General features: G+C 44.1%; 1 protein-coding gene across 3 annotated transcripts in view; it reads right to left on the reverse strand.

Moving 5' to 3' along the window:
- Window positions 1-26,400, reverse strand: part of LRBA (LPS responsive beige-like anchor protein) — a 2,426,603-nt gene that overhangs the window by 1,218,360 nt on the left and 1,181,843 nt on the right. For all 3 annotated transcript variants that reach the window (XM_085641653.1, XM_085641654.1, XM_085641652.1), the window contains exon 38: window positions 3,561-3,685. In XM_085641653.1, coding sequence (XP_085497779.1) covers window positions 3,561-3,685 — 125 coding nt within the window. The remainder of the gene's footprint in view (window positions 1-3,560; window positions 3,686-26,400) is intronic.

A 26,400-nucleotide genomic window follows, 5' to 3' on the forward strand; every position in this document is an offset into this window, starting at 1 on the left:
GGAACCACTTGTCTGGATCTGCGTTTTAGGGCAGAAAAGAAGAAACTGACGTCAGCATGTAGGGGAACACGTCATCCACCAGGTTGTGATGTCAACGTCACAACCTAGTGGATGACGTTGCTTCGAAGTCGCACAAAGCCCTCAACTGACATACAGAGGTTCTGCTGGAAAGTATTCCGGATCCAGTCTGGCACCTGGGGCGAAATCGAAGGTAAGGAATCTGCAGTTAGATGTCTCCATCAGACACTTAGTCTATAAATTTGAACAATGCAAACATTCACCCCCAGTCACAAAGGTCTGGGTTTAATCCATCGTTCTTTTGCTCACCACGCCACCCCAGTTTGGACCCAGCCTTATGCAAATCAGTCTTGACCCTGTTCCTCATGGGAACAGTCAAGCCTGAACTGCCAAGCCAGATCCTCCCTGGACTGGAAACAAGCATCTGGGACCGGTTTCGGGGCATCACCACTCATAAGCCGGGCTAGCTTTAATCCAGTGGCTCTGAGCACGGGAACCACACCTGGGCATACCCTTCCATCTTAGGGTGACTAAAGCAAAAGGTAAAAATGAGGGACGGAAAGCTGAACAATGCAAACATTCACCCCCAGTCACAAAGATCTGGGTTTAATCCATCGTTCTTTGCTCACCACACCACACCACCCCAGTTTAGACCCAGCCATATGCAAATCAGTCTTGACCCTCTTCCTTATGATAAAAGTCCAGCCCAAACTGCCAAGCCAGGTCCTCCCTGAACCGGAAACAAGCATCTGGGACCGGTTTTGGGGCATCACCCCTCATTAGCCAGGCTAGATCGAATCCAGTGGTGCAGTGAGCACGGGATCCACGTCTGGGCATACCCTTCCCACTTACGCCGACAAAAGCAAAAGGAACAAATGATGGCCGGAATGATGAACAATTCAAACATTCACCCCCAGTCACAAAGATCTGGTTTTTATCCATTGTTCTTTTTGCTCACCACGCCACACCAATTAGGACCCAGCAATAGGAGCCACAGAGCATCCAAGTGCACGTCAGGAGGCCCCCACACCTCCTCGGTTCCTCTGCAGGCTCTATCCAGGGCAGAGCCACGGAGGCTTCACTGGTGTCAGCTCATCCAGGTGTGGGCCCCTCCTGCCGTCAAGCTTTTGCTGCCACAGGTCTCCATGTCCAACAGCTCTGCTATGAAATCACCTTTCCGGCAGTCAGCAGCCTCCTTACACCCCGGCACTCCACTAGCAAAGGGCCGCTGCAGTCAACCACAGATCGGGTGCCACAGCAGGCTTTCCGCTTTATGCCGCTACACCAGTGGCTCACCCGCCAGGCAGTGGACAGCTTGCGGGGGAACCACTCCTTACTCCAACCTCTGCCGCAACAATCTGTCTCTATTACGGGAGTCCCTCTGCCAGCACTCTCACTCCTCTGCACGCAGCCATTTTAATTTTGTTTGTTTCTCTGCCACAACGTGTGCACACCGCGCCGCCAGCAGTTTTAGGACGTGGAGCCTCCCACAGAGGGACTCCAGTGATGCAGCGTATCCTCCTGCTGGCATTGCCATACCAACTATGACAAACTGTTGTGGAAGAGAGACAGGATTATGAAGAAGTTTCACGGGCCGGGAGATCCAGTTTAGTGCCGGTGATCAGCCATCTTGCTGGCCACGCTCCACGCGTTCACAAAGTTCAGAATGGTAAACAATACCTCCAGTCTTGCATCCTGCAAAAAGAGCTGTCATGTTGTGTGGACTGTCAAGCAGAGGAGGACACCGACATATATAGAACTCCATTCTGGGATTACAACATTTAAACAAACGAGTTCCAAAGAACTCAACTGTAGGACAGATAAATCCAACACATTAATTCATTGCAAGTTCCACAAAAGGGGAGATCTCCCGTTGCTGCATTAGAAACAAGTTATTTTTTTCTAAAACTCAAAAGGTATTAATTTTTGTACCTTAGAAAAATAAAAAAGTAAGGAATTAATTTGGTAAGTACAACATTTGCAGAGGAAATATATTTGGCAAACAACAAAAAACAAAGAAAAACGTCGCTTGGAAACGTCTAAGCTTGCCCAATAAAAGGAGGTGTTCTGCTTAAAATTTAGTAATACATTTAAAAAAAAAAAAGCTTCTCGCCAAAGTCAATCTTATTGTTAGAGGAACTTAAACATATAAAACACATATAGCTAAAGAAAAATATAGAAATGATTGCTTCACTGAAAAGAATGTGAGTTTCTGGTTAACACTTCATCTTATTCCACTGCATACAAGGGTGTATCCATTTGGGACCGTTATTGCTTTTAGATCACTTGGCTATCGACCACTGTCCGCGCGGTCATTCATTGTGAAGGTTGGTGTCACTGCTGGTGCTAAAGCTGTTGACATATTGTAGGAGGTTTCCAACTGAAATGACCCTCTTAAGCAGGGTGCAAGAGGTTAAGATGATCAGCCGAGTACAGAACGAAAAGATTCATTAAAGATTGAAACTCTGCTCAACAACGAGGTGATTGTGGGAATGATAAAAGGCTTTGTGGTGTAATGCAGAATGCAATTAAAAAAATCATTTTTTGATGGTTAACAACTGGTGCACTGGTACAGTTTCTAAACAATAACTGGTTTTAAACATGGAACATCTAAAATCAACAGTCACAGCTCTGAACAAAAGGAACCTAAGTCCAAGGCAATGATTAAAATTAACTGAATGGTCGCTCCTAACACAAACCATTAACAATTCTGCTCATTCATATAGCGACAAACGTAAAAAACAAAAAAGGTACGTATTTCTTTATTATTGAAACTTCGAAACTCCTGTTTAAGTATAGTACATAGACATAAAATATACTTTAATCATGTCTCACCTGAAAATAAATTTCATTAAGAGCAACACTTTCTTCCCCTTTGCTTTGAACCAGGTTCACTAGTCTTTCTGAATCAAACAAAAGCTATAAGCGTCAAGATGGCGTGCTACATAATGCCACACTTCACTTCCTTTTCTGGCAGCTCATCTCGAGCCTCTTCAGTACTCCGAAGATGAGGGGCGCATTTGAAGCACTGAACTGGCCATCGCACATCATGCATTATAAGTGCCTAATCCTACGAGGGTTACTGCACAGAGATCTGGTATACTTGTATAGATAAGAAATACTGAGAGGCTCCCGTGACTGCACGTGGCCTCGCCGGTGCCATTCCTAAAATAAGGGCATCTGGATTCGATCCCTACACAGGCCAGAGCATTACTGCACGCTCACAAACACACATACAGTCATGCATAGGTAGTACGTTTTAAAAAAAAGCTTGCGCTCCTAACATAGGAGTGTGCAACACAATCACAACCGTCAACAAATATGTTATGTCTACGGCATTGAACGCACTTAGCGTAATCATAAATCCTCACTGAAAAATGGGTTGGGGGGGGGGGGGGGGGGGTGTGTGTGATATTTTCCCTAAATACATATTTCGCAATGATTGTTACCAATGTATATCACAGCGGGGACTCAGTTGGATAGTTTCATGTCCCCTTCCGGGTCACCTGACCCTGGGGCTCTATACGCCACCTTAAACTGACCGTGCTCTGTGGCTGCCTTCAGCGTCGCCTCAGGGTGCGTCGATCCAATAGGGTTGCGCACAAACCGTCGCCGGCGCCGGAGGTCATCCTCCCAGTAGTCTAGGCGCCAGAACTCACGAGGACGACTGCAGGGAATGAGAGGAAACACACGTGTTAGCAATTACCAAACAGCAGGCTGGCACTGAACTTCCGCATAAAAGATTGCATTGTTTGCGTGGATATTTTCCTTACCTTTTCTGATTCTAACAAACCCCCCACCCCCTGTGTTTTCTTGCTACAGAGGAATGTCCTTGAAAATAACAATATCACCCTTCAGCCTACGGAACTCCTTTCTCTTTTTTCCCCCTGGAAGCCGGATTGAGCACTAAATACATCATTTTGAAATGAAATGCTGACAGTGCGATCAGTTTCCCCACACTCCAATGGCATGTGCTCCGATTTCAGCCTCATTTCAGCCTCAGCAGGGCACCTCTCTCACCGACTGCATTTATAAATCCGAATAGGGAAAAGGCCATTATAAATATGGTCTGGCATTACCTATATTAATCAAAGCCTGTCCCCCTTCCGTCATTTTTCTTCCTAATTTGTGCCTTTTCGCACAAGGTCAGTAAATCAGCCCCCCCCCCCTCTTGGTCCAGAAAGTGTTAACTTTAATGAGTCCATACTCTACATGGTTTTGCATGCGATAATAAAATATCACTCGGTTTAGAAGTGCAGGAATTTAATTAAAATAATCTCCTAAAATATTCATTACATGTGGCCCCGAGGCCTCGAACAACACAAGAAAAGTCATTTCTTTCCCATTTATTGTTGTTAAATAAACCATTTCCACACTGCGAAATGGCTTAATTGAAGCAATTCAGATTGCATTTCTGCTTTACCCATCATGTTTGCCATCTAATTTAAAAGAAAAATGAGGGGTGATATGCAAGATTTAATCTTGCCCAAATACGACCAGCGACCATTCTAATGTAAATTGTATTTTTAGATTTAAAAAAAATGTGTTTAAAAAAAGTATCTTAAATTGCAGTAGCCACACATCTACAACAGCATTACATTAACTGAATAGCTCCTATTTGATAGCAGCAGACTCAAATGTCAATAAACTCCAAGAGAATAAGAACTTTTCTTAAGTAAAATTGTAAGATGAATAATTGTGTGAATTATAAATTGGAAGGAAATGCGGAACCACTAGGAACACCTACAGCAGGCAAGAAAAATGCAGTCTAAATTTTCTACTATAGCTTGCAAGACTCCAGAGCTACAATATATATTACATATAAAAGTAACATGGTGTCCAATTCCAGAAGACAAACATGGGGTGGTAACGATAATGTTACAGTCAAGCAGCCCGCGTTTCACAAGTTTATTCATAGCGTTTAATATGAATCTGTTAAAAATAGAAGATGTTTGTGGTTTACTTTTTTTGCTAAAAAATATTAAAATATGGGCATGATGTATATTATAGAGCAAGGCGCACGGCTAGCAACACAGCTAGCAGGGAAACGGCCATTAAAATTGTCACCTACTGGTACCAAACAGCCATTCGCCTACCTAGAGGTAACCGGAGCGGAGTGCAGGAGGCAGTGTGGCACGCCTGGGATTCTTTTGCATGTTTTAAGGGGGTATAGTACGCGCACTAACTAGAGGTTTGTGGACTGAGTTATAATGGTTTTGTCGTGCTCTGGGGTATCACTCACCGAAAAAGAGTGTGACTTATGAAGTATTGATGGCATCCCCAAGGTCATGGGGTATGTCCCCCAGGCACTGAATACTAAGTCCTCTAAGAGGTTTCACATTTGTAGATCAATGTTGTAAGAAATAGTTCTTGAGTTTTTTTAAATTGAAAAGCTTTATTGGTGCTTTTTCATTTCACGAAGGTTCAAAACTTCATTTCCCAGAATCCATTATGGAAAACGTATACTTCTAAGTAGTTATGTTAACATACACTCCCAATGCATTTCGGCACTCATGCCTTCATCAGGGGATATCTGAAAATAATAGGTTGATAATGAATGAAGTATGATACACGGGAAATTGTATTCACCCATATATTGTGAAGAGTGTTACAGGGAAAAGGATGTGATACCTGTGATGTAAAAAGGGATGCAAGGGATAAAAGAGAAAGACACGCTGTGATGAATGTTGCAGGCGGCTATTAAGTGTGTTTATACGGAAAATAACGGTGATCGTAAACAGCGCGATGTCGTGCATGTATATAATAGCGTGGTTTAGTTGATGCTAGTTCAAAAAAAGTGAGTCGTAGATGGTTGTTAATTAGTGACACCCAGTTGAGGTCGTAGAGGTGCGGCGTGAATTCAATTACGGTGACTAGTTTTAAAGTCAATTTGTATACCGCGGGGGTGTATTACAAAAATGGAAAGAATACCATGCAGTTTCAAATTTGTGAATTAGCGGGTTGTTCAATTACCGTTATGGTGAAGTAAGCTACAGAGCAATGCAGTTATTCTAACGCTTACCGCGTGTATGTAGGATCAGGACGCCGGTAGTGTCTGCCGTACGCGGGACGTGTTCTCGCGATGCTTCAGATGACAGTGTTAGGGTGCTCGGTGGGAATATAACGTGAAAAGACGTAGAAAATAATAAACAGAGAGAACAGACTCTGGAATGGGGTTTAGTGAAGGAACAGGAGTGTTTAAAAAATAGAAAAGTGATGTGGAAAGGATTATGCGAGCTACAAGGACATGGTGTATTAATTATAAAAGGTTAACGAGAAGACACCTTTACAAGAAAAGAAAACAAAAGGTGGGGGAAAGGATATAGATCACAATAATGCAATGGGTTACATAGCACATAAGAACAGAAACATGAGTGGATATATCTCTTAAAACGAAGTCAAAAAGGTAATAGAAGGTAATACAGTCAGCTCTATAATATAGAACATATGATGGATAAATGACCTTTCACAATTAGTGGAAGAAGAAAAATGAAAGAAGAAAAATAGAAGGTCTTATCAATGGTATCAAAACTAAATAATTAAAGGTAACATAAAAATTCCATACGGTCATTCATCCCAAACGGTTTCATGGAATTTAAAAGGTAAATCCAATAGTTTTCTCGCTGTAGTAGAAAGTTGTGATTGTCTCTCCCTTCTTTTTTGGCAATTATTTCAAGAATGCAGAATTTTAGCTGACTAATGTTATGTCCGGCTTCCAGAAAATGTTGAGAGACTGTGGATTTCATTTGCTTGGTTCTAATATTGGATTTATGTTCATTCAATCTGGTTTTTATTTTTCTCTCGGTTTGCCCTATGTATATTTTCCCACAAGGGCATTTGAGCATATAGATGACGTTGGTGGTATCACATGTCGCAGTTAGTTTGATTCTGATTTTATGTCCTTTCATAGGATGTGTGATATATTCGCCTCTAATGATGCTATTGCAGTTGTTGCAGAAAAACCTCGGACAGAAACAACACCCTCCACTACCAGAGCTTTCATCCACTACCCCTAAAACAACATCTCCCGTATTCACAAATGCTTAGAGTTAAAAGGATAGTATCTAACCCAACCAAAGTAACCGACCAACTTGACATCCTCGCACAAAGATTCAGGTCTCGTGATTACCCAGACCAGGTACTACAACAAGCAAGAGAGCGTTCAGCATCTAAAAGCAGAAATGAACTTCTCAGCATCCAAACCAAATCCTCCAAAAAACAATTCACGGTTGTCTCCAAATACTCCATCATGAGTGCTTCCTATAAACGCATTATTAAAAAACATTGGCAACTACTTAAATTGGAACAGGATTTCAACCACATCTTTGATCAAGAACCGATTTTCGCTTACTCCAGAAATAGAAACATTGGGGAAATCCTAAAACACACAGAACAACCATCTACACACTCCACATTTAAGGGCACCATTCCATGTTTGAACTGCAACAACTACAATAGCATCATTAGAGGCGAATATATCAAACATCCTATGAAAGGACATAAAATCAGAATCAAACTAACTGCGACATGTGATACCACCAACGTCATCTATATGCTCAAATGCCCTTGTGGGAAAATATACATTGGGCAAACCGAGAGAAAAATAAAAACCAGATTGAATGAACATAAATCCAATATTAGAACCAAGCAAATGAAATCCACAGTGTCTCAACATTTTCTGGAAGCCGGACATAACATTAGTCAGCTAAAGTTCTGCATTCTTGAAATAATTGCCAAAAAAGAAGGGAGAGACAATCACAACTTTCTACTACAGCGAGAAAACTATTGGATTTACCTTTTAAATTCCATGAACCCGTTTGGGATGAATGACCGTATGGAATTTTTATGTTACCTTTAATTATTTAGTTTTGATACCATTGATAAGACCTTCTATTTCTCTTCTTCCACTAATTGTCAAAGGTCATTTATCCATCCTATGTTCTATATTATAGAGCTGACTGTATTACCTTCTATTACCTTTTTGACTTCGTTTTAAGAGATATATCCACTCATGTTTCTGTTCTTACGTGCTATGTAACCCATTGCAATATTGTGATCTATATCCTTTCCCCCACCTTATGTTTTCATTTCTTGTAAAGGTGTCTTCTCGTTAACCTTTTATAATTAATAGCGCCGGGAAACCCTATCAGGGTAGCTGTGCGCCTAATAAATGTAATAATAATAATAATAATAATACACCATGTCCTTGTAGCTCGCATAATCATTTCCACATCACTTTTCTATTTTTTTTAAACACTTCTGTTCCTTCACTAAACCCCATTCCAGAGTCTGTTCTCTCTGTTCATTATTTTCTACGTCTTTTCACGTTATATTCCCACCGAGCACCCTAACACTGTCATCTGAAGCATCGCAAGAACACGTCCCGCGTACGGCAGACACTACCGGCGTCCCGATCCTACATACACGCGGTAAGCGTTAGAATAACTGCATTGCTCTGTAGCTTACTTCACCATAACGGTAATTGAACAACCCGCTAATTCACAGATTTGAAACTGCATGGTATTCTTTCCATTTTTGTAATACACCCCCACGGTATACAAATTGACTTTAAAACTAGTCACCGTAATTGAATTCACGCCGCACCTCTACGACCTCAACTGGGTGTCACTAATTAACAACCATCTACGACTCACTTTTTTTGAACTAGCATCAACTAAACCACGCTATTATATACATGCACGACATCGCGCTGTTTACGATCACCGTTATTTTCCGTATAAACACACTTAATAGCCGCCTGCAACATTCATCACAGCGTGTCTTTCTCTTTTATCCCTTGCATCCCTTTTTACATCACAGGTATCACATCCTTTTCCCTGTAACACTCTTCACAATATATGGGTGAATACAATTTCCCGTGTATCATACTTCATTCATTATCAACCTATTATTTTCAGATATCCCCTGATGAAGGCATGAGTGCCGAAATGCATTGGGAGTGTATGTTAACATAACTACTTAGAAGTATACGTTTTCCATAATGGATTCTGGGAAATGAAGTTTTGAACCTTCGTGAAATGAAAAAGCACCAATAAAGCTTTTCAATTTAAAAAAACTCAAGAACTATTTCTTACAACATTGATCTACAAATGTGAAACCTCTTAGAGGACTTAGTATTCAGTGCCTGGGGGACATACCCCATGACCTTGGGGATGCATCAATTCTTTTGCATGTTCTCTGGGACTGTCCTAAGTTAGCTCAGTTCTGGAGCGAGATTCTGAATGATATCGATACCTACCTATACATCCAACTACCTAAATTCCCGGGATACACTATCCTGGGACTTCCTAACTCGCTTACATTTCCACTTAAATCCTGCAGAGGCAGACATATTGGCCTAGCACTGGGGGCTGGACATCAGACAGTCATCGCGCACTGGAGGACAGATTGTCGACTCACCAGGGTTGGCTTCATCGCATGTGGCTTGTGCTTGGGAGGCTTACTTTGACGTTAATGATGCAGGGTGACTCTTATCGAGAAATGTGCAGACCTTTCATTACGCTTCTTTCCCAGGAGTTTACTGACTTGCCCTAGGTACTTAAGAATGCTCAGTTTGACTGAGCCGCCACATACATCACAAGTGCAGGAACCACCTTTATAATTCTTTCCTAGCATGGGGTCATCTTCGATGGTCTAGATTGCGTGTTGCGTGCCCTAGAGGAGGAGGGTGGCGAGGGTGGAAGGGTTGTTGGGTTTAGTTTAAAAGTTGCCCTTCATATGTACTGAGTATCACTTCGGTGAGGCTTCGCTTGCATTGCTAAATTTGTAATAGTTTTCTATACTGCAACAACAAAAACAAATATAAACCTAAAAAATATTAAACTATGTTGGTAATACTTCATAGAACAACTAGTTTATTCACAGATAATCACACCATCCTGGCGTGAGCTCCCTGAAGCCAGATTTAAGTTACATCATTCTAACTGGGCATCTAATAGAGGAAGTTGAACTATAATTTAATGGGGAGCATGCCCACATTTAGAGAGAATCAGCAGTAGGTACATGCAAGAGGTACTGAAGACCACACAAGTTACTGCTGGCACATGCCAACTCATGGGGCACAAGGTGCAGGACCAAGAAGGAAAAATAGAGAAAAACCTATTAGCAATTAAAACCGCTGAAGACCGGGCCCAACGTGCAGCAATGTTACTTCAAAACTCACTAAAAAAGCATGCGATCCCGCCCTGAGACTGAGACAGCATACCCTTAGTCAAAGCTCCATCGAGAACCACCGTTTCCTCATTAGCAATTTGTGAAAAAAGGCAAAACGCAGCTGGCTCTGTGCACGAGTGTGATAGTCGCCTAGCCCGGATAGGCACTTCATCATTCTGCCGCCCAACATTTATCTGTTACAATTATTATCAAATATCAGCCGGGGTGCAGCCGTGAATCACAGAGCGCGCGCCGTCTTCAGGGGAATGCGACAATGAGGCCTATTCATCAGCCTGGCAATCGGCACAAGTAATTAGTTCCCCGGCCTGAGATACCCCGCACGGCTGATTTCAGTGGGTACCACAAACACAGGACAATGAGCGCAGCATGCACGCGCTGCCCGCTTCCCAGCTATCAATCCGTTCATAATCTGCACGCAGAGCTCGGTAAAGAGGGTAAATTATTAATTTGTCATCTATCTACCCTTCTGCATTTCTGATGGAATGAAATGCTGCCATTCTTCTCGATAACAATTAAAATTATAAAAGATGGCTGGCTGCAAAGGTAAGATTACTAATAAATTAGATAGGGCAGTGGATTCTGGCACAACGTGATGTATGACTCGGGCTAGCCCAACACACCATTAACATTTACTGTACTTGGGCTACAGCAAAACGTATGTGGGGTCTCACGACACCACGGGAGTTGGGGATAGACAAGGTAATGCAAACCATAGGGCATATTTAAGGCAAACACTGACTATTTAATTTTTTAATTTGTCTCTGAAACACTACCATGTATGTTCATTTATTCTTCATTGCGATATCGTATATCATATCATGCTGTCACCATGTATATGTATTTACTCCAAATGTATTTTAAGGAGTTGCTGCTTAAGCAATCACTTGTATAAATCGTCACACCCTGTCACTATGTAGCTGTATTTACTCTGCTTGTGTTAAATCTGTGAAGCGCTCGGATGCTTTCGGGTCAAATTCGCACTATACAAAACTCAATAAACAAAAAAGAAAGTATAAGAGATGGTGCTGAACAGTAACATTTTAGAAACATTAAACGTCTAATAAAACAAAATTTTCAAGCAATGGGAAACAGTAAGAATAGATTGAGTTGACAATCCCGATAGCGTACAAATTACACCCAAGTTTTAAACCTAAAACGCTTGACGCAGATTACAGAGCGCATATCTATTGAAAATAATGGTGACACGTAGGGGTGCGATGCAGGTGTACAGTTTTAAGCCCTAGAGGGGGCTGGAGCAAGAGAACATTTCTGGTGCATATTGATGTTGCATTCAGACAGGAATGCAGTTCTGACGTGGGCAGCAGTTGCACAGGCAGGGGAGCGAAGCTCAGATGCAGAGCTAAAAGGATAGCCCTTTGAAAGGTGAAATGAGTTATTTAGACTAGCTGGCAATAAGCTTTGGCTCTTGTGTGCAATGTGCTTCTCCAGAGTCTTGGCAGTGCGCTAAAGAAAGCAGAGTTTCTATGAGTTTTCAGAGGTAGCTCTTTTTTTCACAGCCAATACACCAGTCCATGTCCAGTTTTCCACCTCCGGAGAGTCTGCAGTCTTCCATTTGTGGGCAATGTTGCACCTCACAATCACCAGTTGCAAAATTACACAGAAGTTTCTTTAACATGGGAGGAGTCTCATTACCTCAAATGTCTAGCCAGAGGAGTTTCATTACCACCATACCCATGGGGATTTATGTCATGTGCCAAACAGCCACTGACTCTCTCCTAAAACATTGCAGGTGGGGACAAGACCATGAAAGAAGGTTCCTAAATGGCTAATTTCCTGAGAGTTCAGAAATTGCCTTACCAAATGTTACCAAGTGATGATGATGAAAAAGAATTTATAAAGCACAACAAATACCCTAGGTTGTCTAGGCGCTGCCCTTGGCACATACAGATCTAGCTGGAGTAAGTTTAAGAATTATGTCTTAGAAAGCCATGTTTTTAATACCTTTCTAAATTTTTACAGGTTAGTCTCTTTTTTTAAGCGAGGTTCGCAGAGAGTTCCACAGTTTAGCTGTTGTGGTAGTGAAGCTCCTGCTGTCCTTGTGCAGTAGGTTCTATGCAAGATCTTGATCTGGACCAGCCTAAGTTACCTCACTCGGGCCTAAAGTTCACATCATAGCACCCTTCTGCCTTATTGCTATTCAAGTCCAAAAGATAGCTTCGAAGCTCCACCGTATGTCTACCGATCCGGAGGAAGAGTCCCTCATTTGCAACCACTAGGTAGGTATCCAGTTCATATATTTTCGAAGATTGGGCAAAGCCATGCCACCATCGGATCAGTGTCTGGATAGAGATCTTCAAAAGCCCCCCATCCCAGAGTAGAAAACACATTGCCACATCTAGGCATTTGAAGAAGGCCTGTGGACCCAATATGGTGCATTCTGGAGGAGATCAAGGAATCTCAGAAGCACAATCATCTTGTAGAGAGCAGCTCAACCTAAAAGATAAAAGGGCAGCCCTCCACAGTAACATATATCTTGTCAAAACTTGTCTAGTGCTCTAAATATGTTAGATTTGGAGAATTCTCGTCTATCGTAGGGGATATAGACACCTTGTTATCTGAGGCCCCTTTGGCTTATAACCACTGGGCCTCGGAATTTCTGACTTGGGGACTATGCAGTCAGTGTTTACATTACAAATTTACTTAAACTAATTCTGAAGCTCCATTACCATCCAAAGATCTGCTTAAGTCTATGAGGGTAGGCTCTGGTTCAACAATATATACAAGGATATCATCACCAAAGAGAAATATCTGCTCATCCCATAAATCATTCAACCCTCAACCTCGAAAACGGGTATCCTCCCTAACCAACCAAGTCTGACGTTCCTGCAGCAAAGTTACAATGGTAGCTGACAAGGGGACCCCATTTTTTATTACCCTTGTGATTTGGAAAGCATTAAACAGTACACTGTCCACCTTGACCATAGACATCAATTCAGTCTAGAACAGTTTAGTCACACCATACACACTGGTACAAAGCCCACCTTTAGCCTAACTGCAAACATATATCACCACTCCGAGTCAAAAGACCTGGCTGTGTCCAAGAACAAGAAAAAGTAAAGTACTTTTTTGTAAACTAGAGCAATCACTCACCTATTCGTCCTCTGGGAATGTGCCTAGATTTTGGAATGCCCTGCCACAGGATCTACGTGACACTCAATCATTCCAACACTTCAGAAAAAACTTAAATGACTCCTTCTCAACAAATACCTTAACCTTCCCTCCTAAAATATTCCAGGCCTTCCATTGCTACCTCTGAACTATATCATCCGTCTACTACACCATCAATTGTACATTTTTTACCATGTATTTTTCTTCTTATGTATTCCTTTTATATGTTATTGTGCAAACTCTGTAAAGCGCTCTAATACCTTCGGGTCAAGTTTGTGCCACATAAAACTCGAAAACAAATAGAGTAACCACTGTCTGATAATTGTAAAGCACGAACTACTCACCTGATAAGCATTTATTACACACACAAAGGAAGTAAATGAGGCATGCACTCAAAGAAATCCAAATTTAGATACCAAGATCAATGGAATCGGGTTAGCACTTTCAAGTTAGGAATTTTTACAGTTTTCGAAAATGGACAGCACAATTTCTGGATTAGTGATGTTATCCTATAGGGGAAAAAAAACATGCATTGCATTCAGGCACTTAGCGGAGACTTACGGGATTGTTCTTCAGGACTTAAGGTGAGCATGGGGCACGGTCCAAGGCCACACCAACGGGTCACCTTGGGAGTGTGAGAAGTTGGCCTGGCATATGTTGTCCACTAGTTATAGTGGGCACCTTGCACCAGTCCAAACAACCCTTATTGATGATAGGTTTAAAGACAACCTTTATTGAAAGCTATCCTAGTGGTAGCTATGGAGAGCAGCCTTCAGGCTAAGTCTTGAAGGAGTGTAAAGCAGCTTGGTTTACCAGATTATAACCTCTTGAACTACTAAATGAAAGGAGAACCACACAAGGTATACATAAAATATATGTATTTATTTCTAAACACTCACTACTAATCTATTTATGAGATTAGAGTCCAAGATACACAATAATACAGTTCTAAAACGACAGTAAAGAGCACAATATACAATGGGCCCTAGGGGCGGACCAAACCATACATTAAGAAAGTGGTATAAGAACTACAACTTGACTAGACAATGCCTAGAGCACATAGAATCACTGGGACCCCAAGGAACAACCCAAGGTAGTGACACAGGATACCCACGGGGAACGTGTGCAGTTTGAGAACACAGCCGCGAGCCCCGTACTATTCTATGGGAAAGTCGCGGTTGGAATTTTAGAAGTTAAGGACACTTAGGAAAGGACTTTGAGCAAACCTCTTTAGACTTAGGGGGTTCTGGGTCCAGCACCCACGGGAGCACCGTAGTACTCGAGTTACCTCACCCAGGGAAGCCGGGTTCATAGGTGTCAAACGGTGTCGGGAATCGTCGTTGATTTCAATGGCGATCTGCTGCAAAGTGCTGCTGCCGGGAAGGAGAAGAGTGTCCAGTGGGATCCAAGCCAGGATCAAAGATCAGAAGAATCTGAAAGCAGAGAGGACAGAGTCTGAGTCACCTGCCAGTGACCAGAGGCACGGTAGACGAATGCCCACCGATGTCGGGTGATTCAGGTGCGAAGAGGTGAAGCTGGACTCTGCAGCCACGAGGACCAGGAGGCGGCAACGATGACCAGGAGCTAGATTCGATCTGTCCCACGAAGTATGTCGAGTGCTGCGGTGTCAGTGCCCGGATTGGACCTAAAAGCCTTGGCAATAGCAACCCACGCAGGAAGAGAAAAGATGCTTCGGTGCGGACCTGCAAGGTCCTGGGGACTCCCCAAACGATGGAAAGTCAGGGCACGTCTGGAGCAACCAGGTAAGCCCAATTAAAGTGAACGTTTCCTTCACAGGGACCCACCATTCGACGGACCAGGGATCGCAAAGGGACCTCGAGAGAAAACACAAAGGGCCAGCTCACGGAACACTCGTTGAGTGTAGGCGGGCAATCTTCGGTGCAAATGCTGCTCCGGGTCAGGGCTACAAGTAATCCACAGCTCAGCTGCAGGAGTCGTTGGAAAGCTGATGCTTCTGCAAAGTGACGCGGTGTCCAGGGGTTCCGGTTGCACGGTCACCACGAGGGATACGGGCCTCAGACTTGTGGGCACTCATCAACCTCTCAGACCATGGAAACCGACCTCCTGTGTTGCTAAATTCTTTGGTGTCTGGCGGGAGCTTTGGAGTTGCAAACTGGTCAGATGCGTATTTGGTGCCTGCCTTGCGGGGGAGTAACTCCTTTACTCCAAGGGAGATTCTTCAGTCATCTAGTTCAATGTAGATCGTAGAAGTTCCAGGATTCAGTATCAGAGTTTCGTCCAGGTGTAGTCTAAAGTCCTGTTGCCAGGGGTTCCTATCTTATACCCAAGGAAGGGGTGGGACAACCTCTAGGGAACCACATAAGGGAGGGTCAGGAAAGAGGGGTTGCTACACCCATTTCTTTTGTCCAGTTTCGCGCCAGAGCAGGGGCTGGTAGCTCCAGCAACCGGTTTGAGCTGGACTATGCACAGAGACACCAAATGTGCCCCCAGTGCAGACTTCAAAGCACTCTTGGAGTGCACCCACCCAGCCCCAATACACTAAAGCCTGTCTGAGAGGTGGTGACACCTCCCTGTGACAGGAAACCTATTGTCCAGGCCTCCCCTGCCGGAGTTTCGTCCAGCAGTAGGAGGGCAGACTCATGTCTGTGGCTGGCAGCATCCATTTCATGATGCCAGGGCTCTGTTAGCTGGTACCGGTTATACCAGAGCTGTCATGTCTCTCCCTCTAGAAGGGTGGGATCATACTCCCACACCAGTTACTGGTGTGGGGGTATGATTCCAAGGTGTTTGACACCAAACACGACATGTTTCCATACAGCCATCCCAAAGTTAGCATTTACCGTTTGGTTATAATGCACTTAAGAGTATATGGTTTGGCTGCAGCACAACCAACCCCGGAATAAAGGTTCCGAAGGCTCCAGAGGGGCTCTGCTCATGCATGGGCACCCTCTCCCATAAAACCCAGCACCCTGCCTTCAGGATTAGTAAGGCCTGCCATAGGGGTGACTGATGGGTTTATATGTACAGTGATATGGAGAGATATAGTGAACCTATATCTCAGTAAGGGGTGCATGCACCACCTTACCCAGGCTGCAGTAGCAGTCCTGTGGTGGCATTTTGGAAGGCCTCCCAGGGGTGGCATAATACATGATGCAGCCCCTGGTAGGCCGCTGAGGTACCTAGGCCCTGGGTACATAGTATACCATATACTAGGGACTTATAAGGGTACCCCAGAATCCAACTGGAGTGTACCTAAAGTACTTGTAATCAATTTAAGGGACAAAGCAGATAAGCTGGGTTCCTGAATAGCAGGATCCCAGCCAGACTAAGTCGAAAACCTGCAAAACAACCAGGAAAAAAGTGGGGGCAACCATCCAGTCAGATTCCACCTTCCTACAGGGAGGCTCTGGGAAATCCGGGTGCAGAGGTGTGTCACGGCGTTAGGTGTCCCATTCACTTCAATGGGAGAACGGTCCAGTTACAAAGAGGATGCAAGCAGGGACTGGTGGACCAGTTTGAGGAAACCCACAGAGGGGTTCGACCCTTGAGATCCTTGGGCACACAGGGACACCCTTGGTCCACTTCTCAGGCTGTGGGGCGCGGGTGCAGTGGTGTCTTTTGGCATCAGGTTCCTGTGCTGGAGTCTCTCTCTCTTGCAGTTGGAGGGGGCCTGCCTAAAGTCGGCAGGCGGTGGGCTATAAGTCCAGTCTGGATAAACCCAAACATGGGCTTAGCTCTTGTGGGCCTAGGGACCCCATTGGCACCATCACCTCCCTTTGACTCATGCTCTGGAGCACGGGTGCATAGGTGCTTTGAGGCGTCGGTTGGCGGTGGTCCAAGACTCACGTCTTGTTCTTTGTTTTGCAGAAGAGGGGCACTCACGAAGTGGGTCTCACTGTTCCTCAAGTCCCTCGACATGCAGATCGGTCTTCCTCGGTGTTGGTGTCTGGATTGGGCACAACAAGCCTAGGCTGCTGCAAGGGGTTCAGTACCTTCGGTATCGGTCCTGTACAGCTTTGTTTGGTCCTGGTGATCTCTCACTCAGTTGCATGACAGATCTGACCGTCAGAAGCACGGGGTCCTTTTCCTGCAGAGCTGCTACATCGGGCTGGCAGGAGAGCAACAACTCGGTGTACCGCACCTTGCATCTTTGGTGCCAGTTGCTGAACTGTTAAGTTAAAGTCGGAGAAAACATTGTGATTTTAACCCCTTCGACTTCCAGATGTCTGCTTCTTCTTTTCACCTGGAAGATCACATCCCTGTCTCAGAAGTTAAATATGCAGACACTAAAGGCTCTTGAGAATGCTCCAGGTCTGAATGGAGGCACTCAACTATGTGCCCTTTCCACCAAGAACACAGAGAATTCCTTTGGTTTCAAGTAACTCTGTTATCAAATGTTTAACAAAAAGTTCTCTATACTTCACTGCCACTATCTTGGTGCCCACATTATGGATCTAGCAAGGGCATTGTCTGTAGTTAGGGTAAAATGTGTGTCCATATGTTGTTGCTGTTCAAGCTAGTATTTATGGATCATTAATACAAAGCCTATTTTATTAGTGAGAGCACTCTAAGGAAATGTTGTAAGCTCGGATTGCACTACTGACTGTTGTTCTATTTTAAAAAATGTGTACACACCATTGCAAAGTTTAATATGAGGCTACGTACAATGCTCCCAGAATGCTCTCTGATTAAATGCAAATTTTTCAGAAGGTTGAAGCCAGACGATAGATGGATAGAATTTCGATAAAAAAAAACAAAAAAGGTCTCAGTTAACGCCAATTCTTAAGGAAAGTCACAGAAGAGCACCCATGGTATGTGACCTTGCATTAGTGCAGATTTATGGCTTTCATACATTCATAGGAATTTACAAAAGTAGGCTGGGAAATGGTACTTCTAGAAAATATTGGTAAACTGCATTTTTAGCACTAGCAAATGTGAATGGGGCGTGGCTTGAGAGCATGGCGGACTAGACGGGTTCGCCAGAGCTCCTGTCGGCTTCCAAATCCTGCAGAATCCTAGACACCCCACAGGTGTGTAACCCTGCCCAAGAAGTGCGGGTCAGTAAATAATCGGAATGACCGCTCTGAGACGAACCACCACGTACGGCGACCAGAGTTGGAGCCTGTGGAGCCGCGGTTGGAGAGACCAGGAGGCGCCATTTTGGAGGGTGATCGGCTGGAAGTACTCTAGGCCTCTGGTCCCGACCGGAGTACAGGCTGCTCGGAGGAATCGTAGAAGTCGACGCGGGGTGAGAATGGCGTCAAACGGTGAGAACAGCTCACCGAATCCTGCAAGCGGCGGCGGGCTCCCTCGAGTGAGACGAGCAGTGAGAGGCACAGGCCTAACTGGGGCCGGACCTGCAGCACAAGTGCAGCGGAGCTGGGCATCCAGGGTTGCATTACTGCTGGAGCCTAGATCGGAGGCAGCCCAGAGCGGGGAGTCCTGAGCTCAGCCCCATAACCCGCGAAGAGGTGAGTCGCCTGGGGGAGCCGTGTGGGTCAGAGCCGGACCCCCTAAACATAAAGCAGCAAAGATACGGGAGGAGGGCACTGCCCCAGCAGCGCTGTATCGTAGGAGACACAGAGGGGTGGTGAGGCAAGAATCAAGGACGGCGGATCCTGGGCTGCAGCTTCCCATGGGTGACAGCGAGACCGGCAGGGTGTCTGGAGCGGAGATATATGATGCAAAAGTCTTGCTGGGGCTAAGGAGACATCAGGTTCCAAAATAAAGAAAACATTTTTTTTTTAAACCATCATTGCATATATGAACTGTTATCGTAACTAAAAATCCTGGGTCCTAAAAACCAGCCATTGGGCCCTGTGACTTGATACTTGGGTCACTTCGGTGTCCAGCCTCCGAACGAATCAGGGGAAGTCAAAATTATTCCCAATAGGGAGATTGGCTAACCAGTTGGTGGGGCTGCTTCCGACAGTGGGGTTGCCCTGAACGACAAAGGCCCCTAGATATTTGGGGATCAAGTTGGCACACATGGCCGACAACTTACTGGAACTTAATATGGAGAAGGTGGTTGATGGGATCCGAGGCTCTATACCTTTTTGGAGGAAGTTACCCCTGTCCCTTATGGGCAGGGTTGCGATCACTAAGATGGTCATTCTGCCAAGATGCCTCTATGTACAACAAAATTCACTATACAAAATACCGGACAGTTATTTCAGAACACTAGAGAAATTAGTGACAGACCTCCTATGGGGTTCCAGGCATACACGTATTAGCCTCTCTATGTTGCAGAGACCTTGGCAGCTGGGGGAGGGGGGTAGAGGTCCCATCCAATTAATTTTACTATATGGCTGCTCAGCTACAGCATGCGATACACTGGTTGGATGACCATAATTGGGGGAAAAAAGTCTCCTAGCGGGAGTCCCTGCCAGACTTATTAATGCAAGTTAAGGGGGTCCCCAGGGTCTAGCCTTTCATCATCCGGCATGTAGCAGCGGTGTAGGAAAATGACTTTCAGGAAGGTGGTGAGGCACTCACTATATGCGCCGGACGCACCCCTATGGGCGATTCCACCGCTTGCTACGATCGCGGAATCAATGTCGGTCCATAAATGGAAAGAAGGGGGATACCTGACAATGGAGGACTTGTACCAAATGGTCAGTTTATGCCGAGGGAGGAACTAGAGGCCTCCTTTGATTTGGGCAGAGGTCAGTATTTACAATTTGCAAAGATCTCCTGGGTAGCCAGTGAGCTACAGCCGTCGATCCCGGTAGAACCTCCCATAACTAGAACACTACAAGTAATAATAGCGTCAAATGATAACTAATCTATACCAGGAAATACGAGAGGACCTACCACGGAAACCACTCCCCATTCAGGCACGATGGGAGGAGGCGATAGGAGAACACATGAAAGAGAAAGACTGGGGCAGAATACACAAAGGGGTAAAGCGGGGATGCTCCAATGCTCCTTTTAAATTAATACAATATTATTTTGTTCATCAAGCTTACCTTACTCCGAAAGTTTTGAGTAAAATATACCCATATCGTTCCAGTGAGTGACCCAGGTGTGGAGAAACGGAGGCTGACTTCTTGTATGTGGTGTGGTCGTGTCCGCTGGTGGTCACATTTTAGGAAGAGGTATTGCAGCAAATTCGGGTGGCCTCGGGATGGAAGATCCCCAGGGAGATATACACAGTATTGTTAGGACTTCTCCCAGCACCCAAAAATAAGAAACTGAGTAGAAGATTTGTGATGTTGGATTTAGTGATAGCAAAAAGACGGATTGCGATTGAATGGCTGAAATAGATACCCCCGAACCGTGATAGATGGTTGAGTGTGTGTGGGTAACAGCCAATAGAGTTAGAAGCAAACAAGTCCGCAGAGACGACAAACTAGACGAGTATCTCCAAGCATGGTCAATAATGCTCGCTGACTTAAAGCCCCTAGCCGAGGAATAGATAGTAATTAGGACCACAGTATCAGAGAATACACAAACCAAATATGCACAATGCAGATGAACACCGTATTGACATATGAGGTAATGTTGTCCTCCATCAGGGGGGTGAGAGGGTTAAGGGGATATGTTGGCCTATACTTAAAAGATTTAGGGTCTAAGGAAACGTGAGACATAGTAAGGAGGGGGAGGTGAAGTAAAGTCTAAAAAATATTCTATCAGATAAACGGCTACCATTCTGAAAGGTTTATAAAAATGTGTTAAAGCCAGATGTTAACACACCCCTTGGGTATGATGCTGTATGCACTATTCTTAACAATGTTTCTGAATGTATTATTGAAATGCCAATAAAATTGTAAAAAAAAAAAAAGAAAATATGTATGTGTAGATTTGCTCAAGTTACAATCTGCTGAGCGTTTATAATTTCAATTGTCCTCCTGTTCCATTTTTGCCGACCTTGGAAGAATGTTTACTTCTGCTATTGTGAAGAGTACGTTTCCAAGCTTTCTCACTATGGGGAAAAGATTGGAGAATAGCTGGTGAAAACGTCTAAAACATGCAAGTTAGGAGGTTTCCACAGGCTCAAAAGGGCATTCCACTGCTGAAACTTCCTTACCGCTACTGCCAGCCTCAGTTTGTAGATGCGCTGGGAGGTGGCAAAATGAGTGAACTGCTAGTATTCATACCCTTCTATAGTATGAGCCCTGGCATAAATCAGAGAGGCTACTATAAGAGCTCTCATAAGATTGCTGCCATAATTTGTTGCCACACTACGTAGATTTATAAAGCAACGTGTCCCGTGGATAAGTAGATATATTATTAAACTCCACACCCCCGATATTGAAGTCACCTCTTTGGAGCGTTATACTGGTAGCCGCGCCATGTCTATTTTTTGTTTCATGGCCATCCTAGTTTCTCACATTATTACCAGAACCTAGCAAAGTGTGGGCCCTTGTCCTTGTTATGTCTCAGTCTGTGGGACAGTCTCACAATCACTTCTGGTCCAACATGATTTCTCTGGAAGGCATATTTTTCCACTTTATGTTATGATTGCAATGCTGATGGTCTGCCTCAGTCCATCTCTACTGATGGGTGTCTTGAAGAATGGGGTGTGTTTTGTAGACAATCCTTTCAAATAGGGCCCTTCCCAATACCCTGGGACAGTTCACTCCACCACTCTCCCCCAGAGTCCATACAGATCCTTGTGCGTAGGACCTATTCACTTCTCCCCCCCTCCCCCTGTCCTGCACTTTGGGACTTACAAGGTGTCTGTTTCCAAGGAGCACTACACTGCTTGGTAGTCTATCTCCTGGTGCTTTACCCCCCCCCCTTTTTCTTTTTTCTTTAAATGTATTTATTCATTTTTTCATGTATTTCAAAAGGTTTCATAATTAATCATATGCATGCTTACATTTCCGGAATGAATCATAATTTAAAAATTTCCGTGCAGACATTACGATTTGAACAATTCGCTTACATGGATCATGTGAAATGTCGGGTATAACCGGGTATTGGTAATGAGGAACAAAATATGGGGGTAAAGCCTCATTGATACAACTTGGTGGGTTAGCAACATTTGCCTACTTCAGTGTGCAGCGGCCCTACCGCAACACTCTCTGCCCCTGCGGCTGTTTGTTAACTGCATGCTTGGGTTGTGTTTCACCAGTCCTTGCCGTTCGAATGACCATGATGTGACTTGGATATGTACTTGAGGTGCACAGTGCATGAGGGCTTTGCAGGATCTCTGGACTAAAAGCACACACGGATGGCAACTTCACTCTATGCCATTTGTTTACTCTTGTGCCTCGTTTGCCTCTTGGGGGACTTCCTGTATCTCCAGGTTCTCCTGCAGGGAGCTGCGTATATCTCATAATATCGCATCCCATGCTGCTGCCATCGTCAATTTATATACCCCTATGACATCTTCATGGCAGAGTGCTATACTCTCCACCTGAGCCCAGCCCACTAGTGAGTGAAATCAGGCTTTCAAGGCTGGGGGTTCAGAGGATTTCCAGTGTCTGGTGATGAGATGCTTGGCTACAATGAGTCATAGATCTATGAATAGTGTTGTCACTTTATACTTTTTAGGTCTCTGGTAAAGGCCCAGCAGGCATGTCTCCCAGGTCGATTCCATCATGCGACCGGTGCATTGCGCTAAGTGTGTTGTGACTGTCTCCCAGTAGGAGGCTAATGCAGTGCAAGCCCATAGCATATGCAAGAGCTCTCCTCCTACTAGCCTACACCTAGGGCACTGGGCATCATCTCGACCAAAGAATTGATTAATCTTAGCTGTTGTCTTGTAAGCCCTTTGAGTTATGAATATTGAACCTAACGTTCCGAGGAATAAGTGTGGGTCCTTCTAAAACGGCTACCCGTTCGTGCTCAGTGCTTTTTTCGCTGCAGATCTGTTTCCCAATGGTGTTTTAGTGACGTCAGCGGAAGTGCCGCGTGTGTCTGCTGTGATTTTGCTAGCCATCTGGTGCGGTGTCGCCCGCTGGGGCTTTACCCCCCCTTTACAAAATATATTTCAATGGCTTCCAGTTGTGTAGTCTCATGCTACTTCAGCCCCTTCTAAAAGCCTGCTGTGTTTTCTGGGTGGGGGTGTGGTACGTTTGTGGTCATTTGCAGGGGAATCAGATTTTCGAGTTTCAAGGCTGGAGGCTGACCGCATATGCCTGCTTCCTGCCAGGGGAGTCCCTCACATTATGCAGTGTCCAAAAACCAGATAACTTGCATGTCGGCCTTCAATCTGGCAGTTCCACTTGTCGCTCTCCAGGCGTATCACCAGCATGCATTTTAGTGGCACTGCAACATTTCTTTTGAATTGTAAACGCTCTGCCCCTTTTCCGGGGCCACTACACCAACAGCCCCTCCACTATCTGCCGCACCTCACCCAGACAGTGGATTCACCATCTGCCTAACAGGTGTCATGTCAGCACAGAGAGACATACCAGCTTCGACCCCAATCAGGATCATGTCAGATGGTAATGGTTTAGACTTCAGCAAGCGAGAGCTCTACAGAGTTGTGGCCATCTTCCTCACAATCCAAACTACAGCCATGCAAAGAGGAGTCTTGGGCAGCGTGGCGTTCTGCAAGTGTGCTGGTGAGGGGGTGTATTTGTCTATCTTACGCGTCCTTTATGACTAAAGTATAGGACTCTGGCTAAAACAGAGAGAACCTCCTCTGTCTGGAAGAAAGTAACTGTGCACTTGTTTAAGGCTGAAGGGAGCTTTCTTTTGCCTTGTAGGGATGAGGCTAAGCAAAGAATAATTAGTGGCTCACACAAATTGATTTTGAAATCCCAAGCTGACTTGGGAGGTCCTGCATGATACTGTGCATTGGTATAAAGGCCCTTCTACTCTTTGGTGGGTGGCCATGGTGATGTTTGCTGGTCAGTTAAACTTCACTGAACAGGACTGCTTTTACATCCTTCTTGAGAGTGTGGGCCAATACCTAGGTTGAGGTTTGATGGTTGTATTTCCATGTTTCTTCTTCTTTAATTTGGCTTGTATGATGGCCTGCTTTTGCCCAACTTGAGGCTTCGACCAAGGTGTGACATGGATCCACTTCCGCTGCAAATATGCCTATGAATCTGCAGGCTTTGTACACTGTTCATATGGTTTTAAACTTCACTGTTGTTTCCAATGGAAGCCAGTGGAGGTCTTTCAGGGCCAGCATGATGAGGTCCCACTTTCTATGCTCCAGGAAGTCTTGGAGCCGAAAACAATTTAGTTGGTCCTTGTAAAAGCCAACAATATAAGAGTTGGGGCACTTGATTTCTACCATATCTTCTTTGTGGCCGAGTGGTGATTTTCCTCTGTCTCATAACCTAGTGGTTGGTGTCGTTAGAAAAAGCCCCAATTTGTTCAGTGAAAGAGGTCCAAGTCAAAATGCACACAAAATAATTTCAGCATGTGTGAGGAAGTTAGTGCTACTCCACTCCAATTTAAGCATAAAAAGCTCTCCTTTATTGAGACGTAAATGAGCTTCAAACATTCAATGATTTTTATACAATGTTCAGGGTGTTGGACCCACCTATCCCCCTACACCCACCAATATGCGTCCATCTACCTACATCCATCCATCCATCCATGCATGCATCCATCCATCCATCATACATAACACATTATGCATCCATCCATCCATCCATCCATCCATCATACATAATACATTATGGGTGACTGTATAATATGGTACAATATTGCCATGAAGGGGTTCTGGTAACATCATAAAGCACGTGGTCAAAGAATGAGTGGGTTGCCAATGTCACCAGAACCCCGATATAGCAATATAGGACAACGTCACACATTGCACAGTATATTTTTAGGTTACATGTTTATTTTAGGGTGGTTAGCATGGGAAAATGTGTTTTCTTCAAAGCCCATCTAACAAAGGGCAATAATTGGAATTTGTATGCTTTTGTTTGATCCTTCTTGAACAAATTGTCAACAAAGCAATGGTGAGGGTCAGTTGATTTAGATGATTCTATGGCAGAGTTTTCCACATAATTATTGATTTACCTCTTTTGCCATATAATTTGCAGATTTCACCAAAGATGCTGCTTCCAAAGAACGTGCCACATAATTTGTAATTCAGTTCCCATAATTAAGGTAACCATGGGGCATAGTTTGGTCCTCAATACCCCAGAAGTTCAGTAGCCCTGACAACGATAAAGTTCTAGAGAGTAGATTGGGAGTTATTAGGACGATTAAATCATGAGATATTTTCCATATTTCGTGGTTCCCTGTGAAATATGGGTTTTTATGCTACAGGATTTTGCACTATAAAAGCAACTATATATGTTATATGTATATACGCCCATCCACCGCAACAAGCCAATTCATCAGCAACTTTTCCGTATGGCCCAATTCCTTATGCAATACATTTTTCATGAAAAAAAACTTTCACAATATATGCCATCTCTGATCCACTCTTCTTCTTGAAGGACCCTCTTTGAAAACAATGTTTACATGATTCATATCGCTCTCTGCATGCAATAAGAGCAAAATTCCTCTTCCCAGGAAAAGACCCTGATCTATACAAGAACCCTTCCAATCTGCACTGCTATCTAGTAATCCCCATACCGAATGTAATGGCTATCTCACAAAATGTATACTAATAAGTAGCAACACCTAAGAGCACATCATCACTGAATTATATCACATACTGGAACCAATACCCCTGTAGTCATAGTCTTGACACTGATAGTATTAATGGTAATGTGATATGTAATGTCATCTGTAACAAGATTTATGTCATCTGTAAGTGCATCAGTCACATCAATGAGCACCGAATTTGGTGTGCAAGTTTCAGTTGCATAGCTGCGGTGTGAGTTATGGTTGGCAGGGCGAACCATAAATGAATTTCAGTGATTATTTGATGTTAATATTTAAGTGCACCTTAACTTTTTTATGTTAAGAATTGTATTTATAGTAGGTTAAGGTCTTCTAACCTAAGCTAACCATAACTTCACTTTGTGTTTTGTTTGTGGGAAAAAAATAAAAACAAATATATATATCCTCAGATTAGTGCGGACGGATGGCATGCAGCCTAATCATCGGGGATGCACGTCAATTGTCAGCACCCGGGCGTGCATAAATTCAACAGTACTTCTGTAAAATATAGGTCACAGAACAGTACTCCTAGTAGTGTTAAGTTGTTTT

The sequence above is a fragment of the Triturus cristatus genome, chromosome 2_2 (genome assembly GCF_964204655.1).
Source record: "Triturus cristatus chromosome 2_2, aTriCri1.1, whole genome shotgun sequence".
Classification (NCBI taxonomy): Eukaryota; Metazoa; Chordata; class Amphibia; order Caudata; family Salamandridae; genus Triturus; species Triturus cristatus.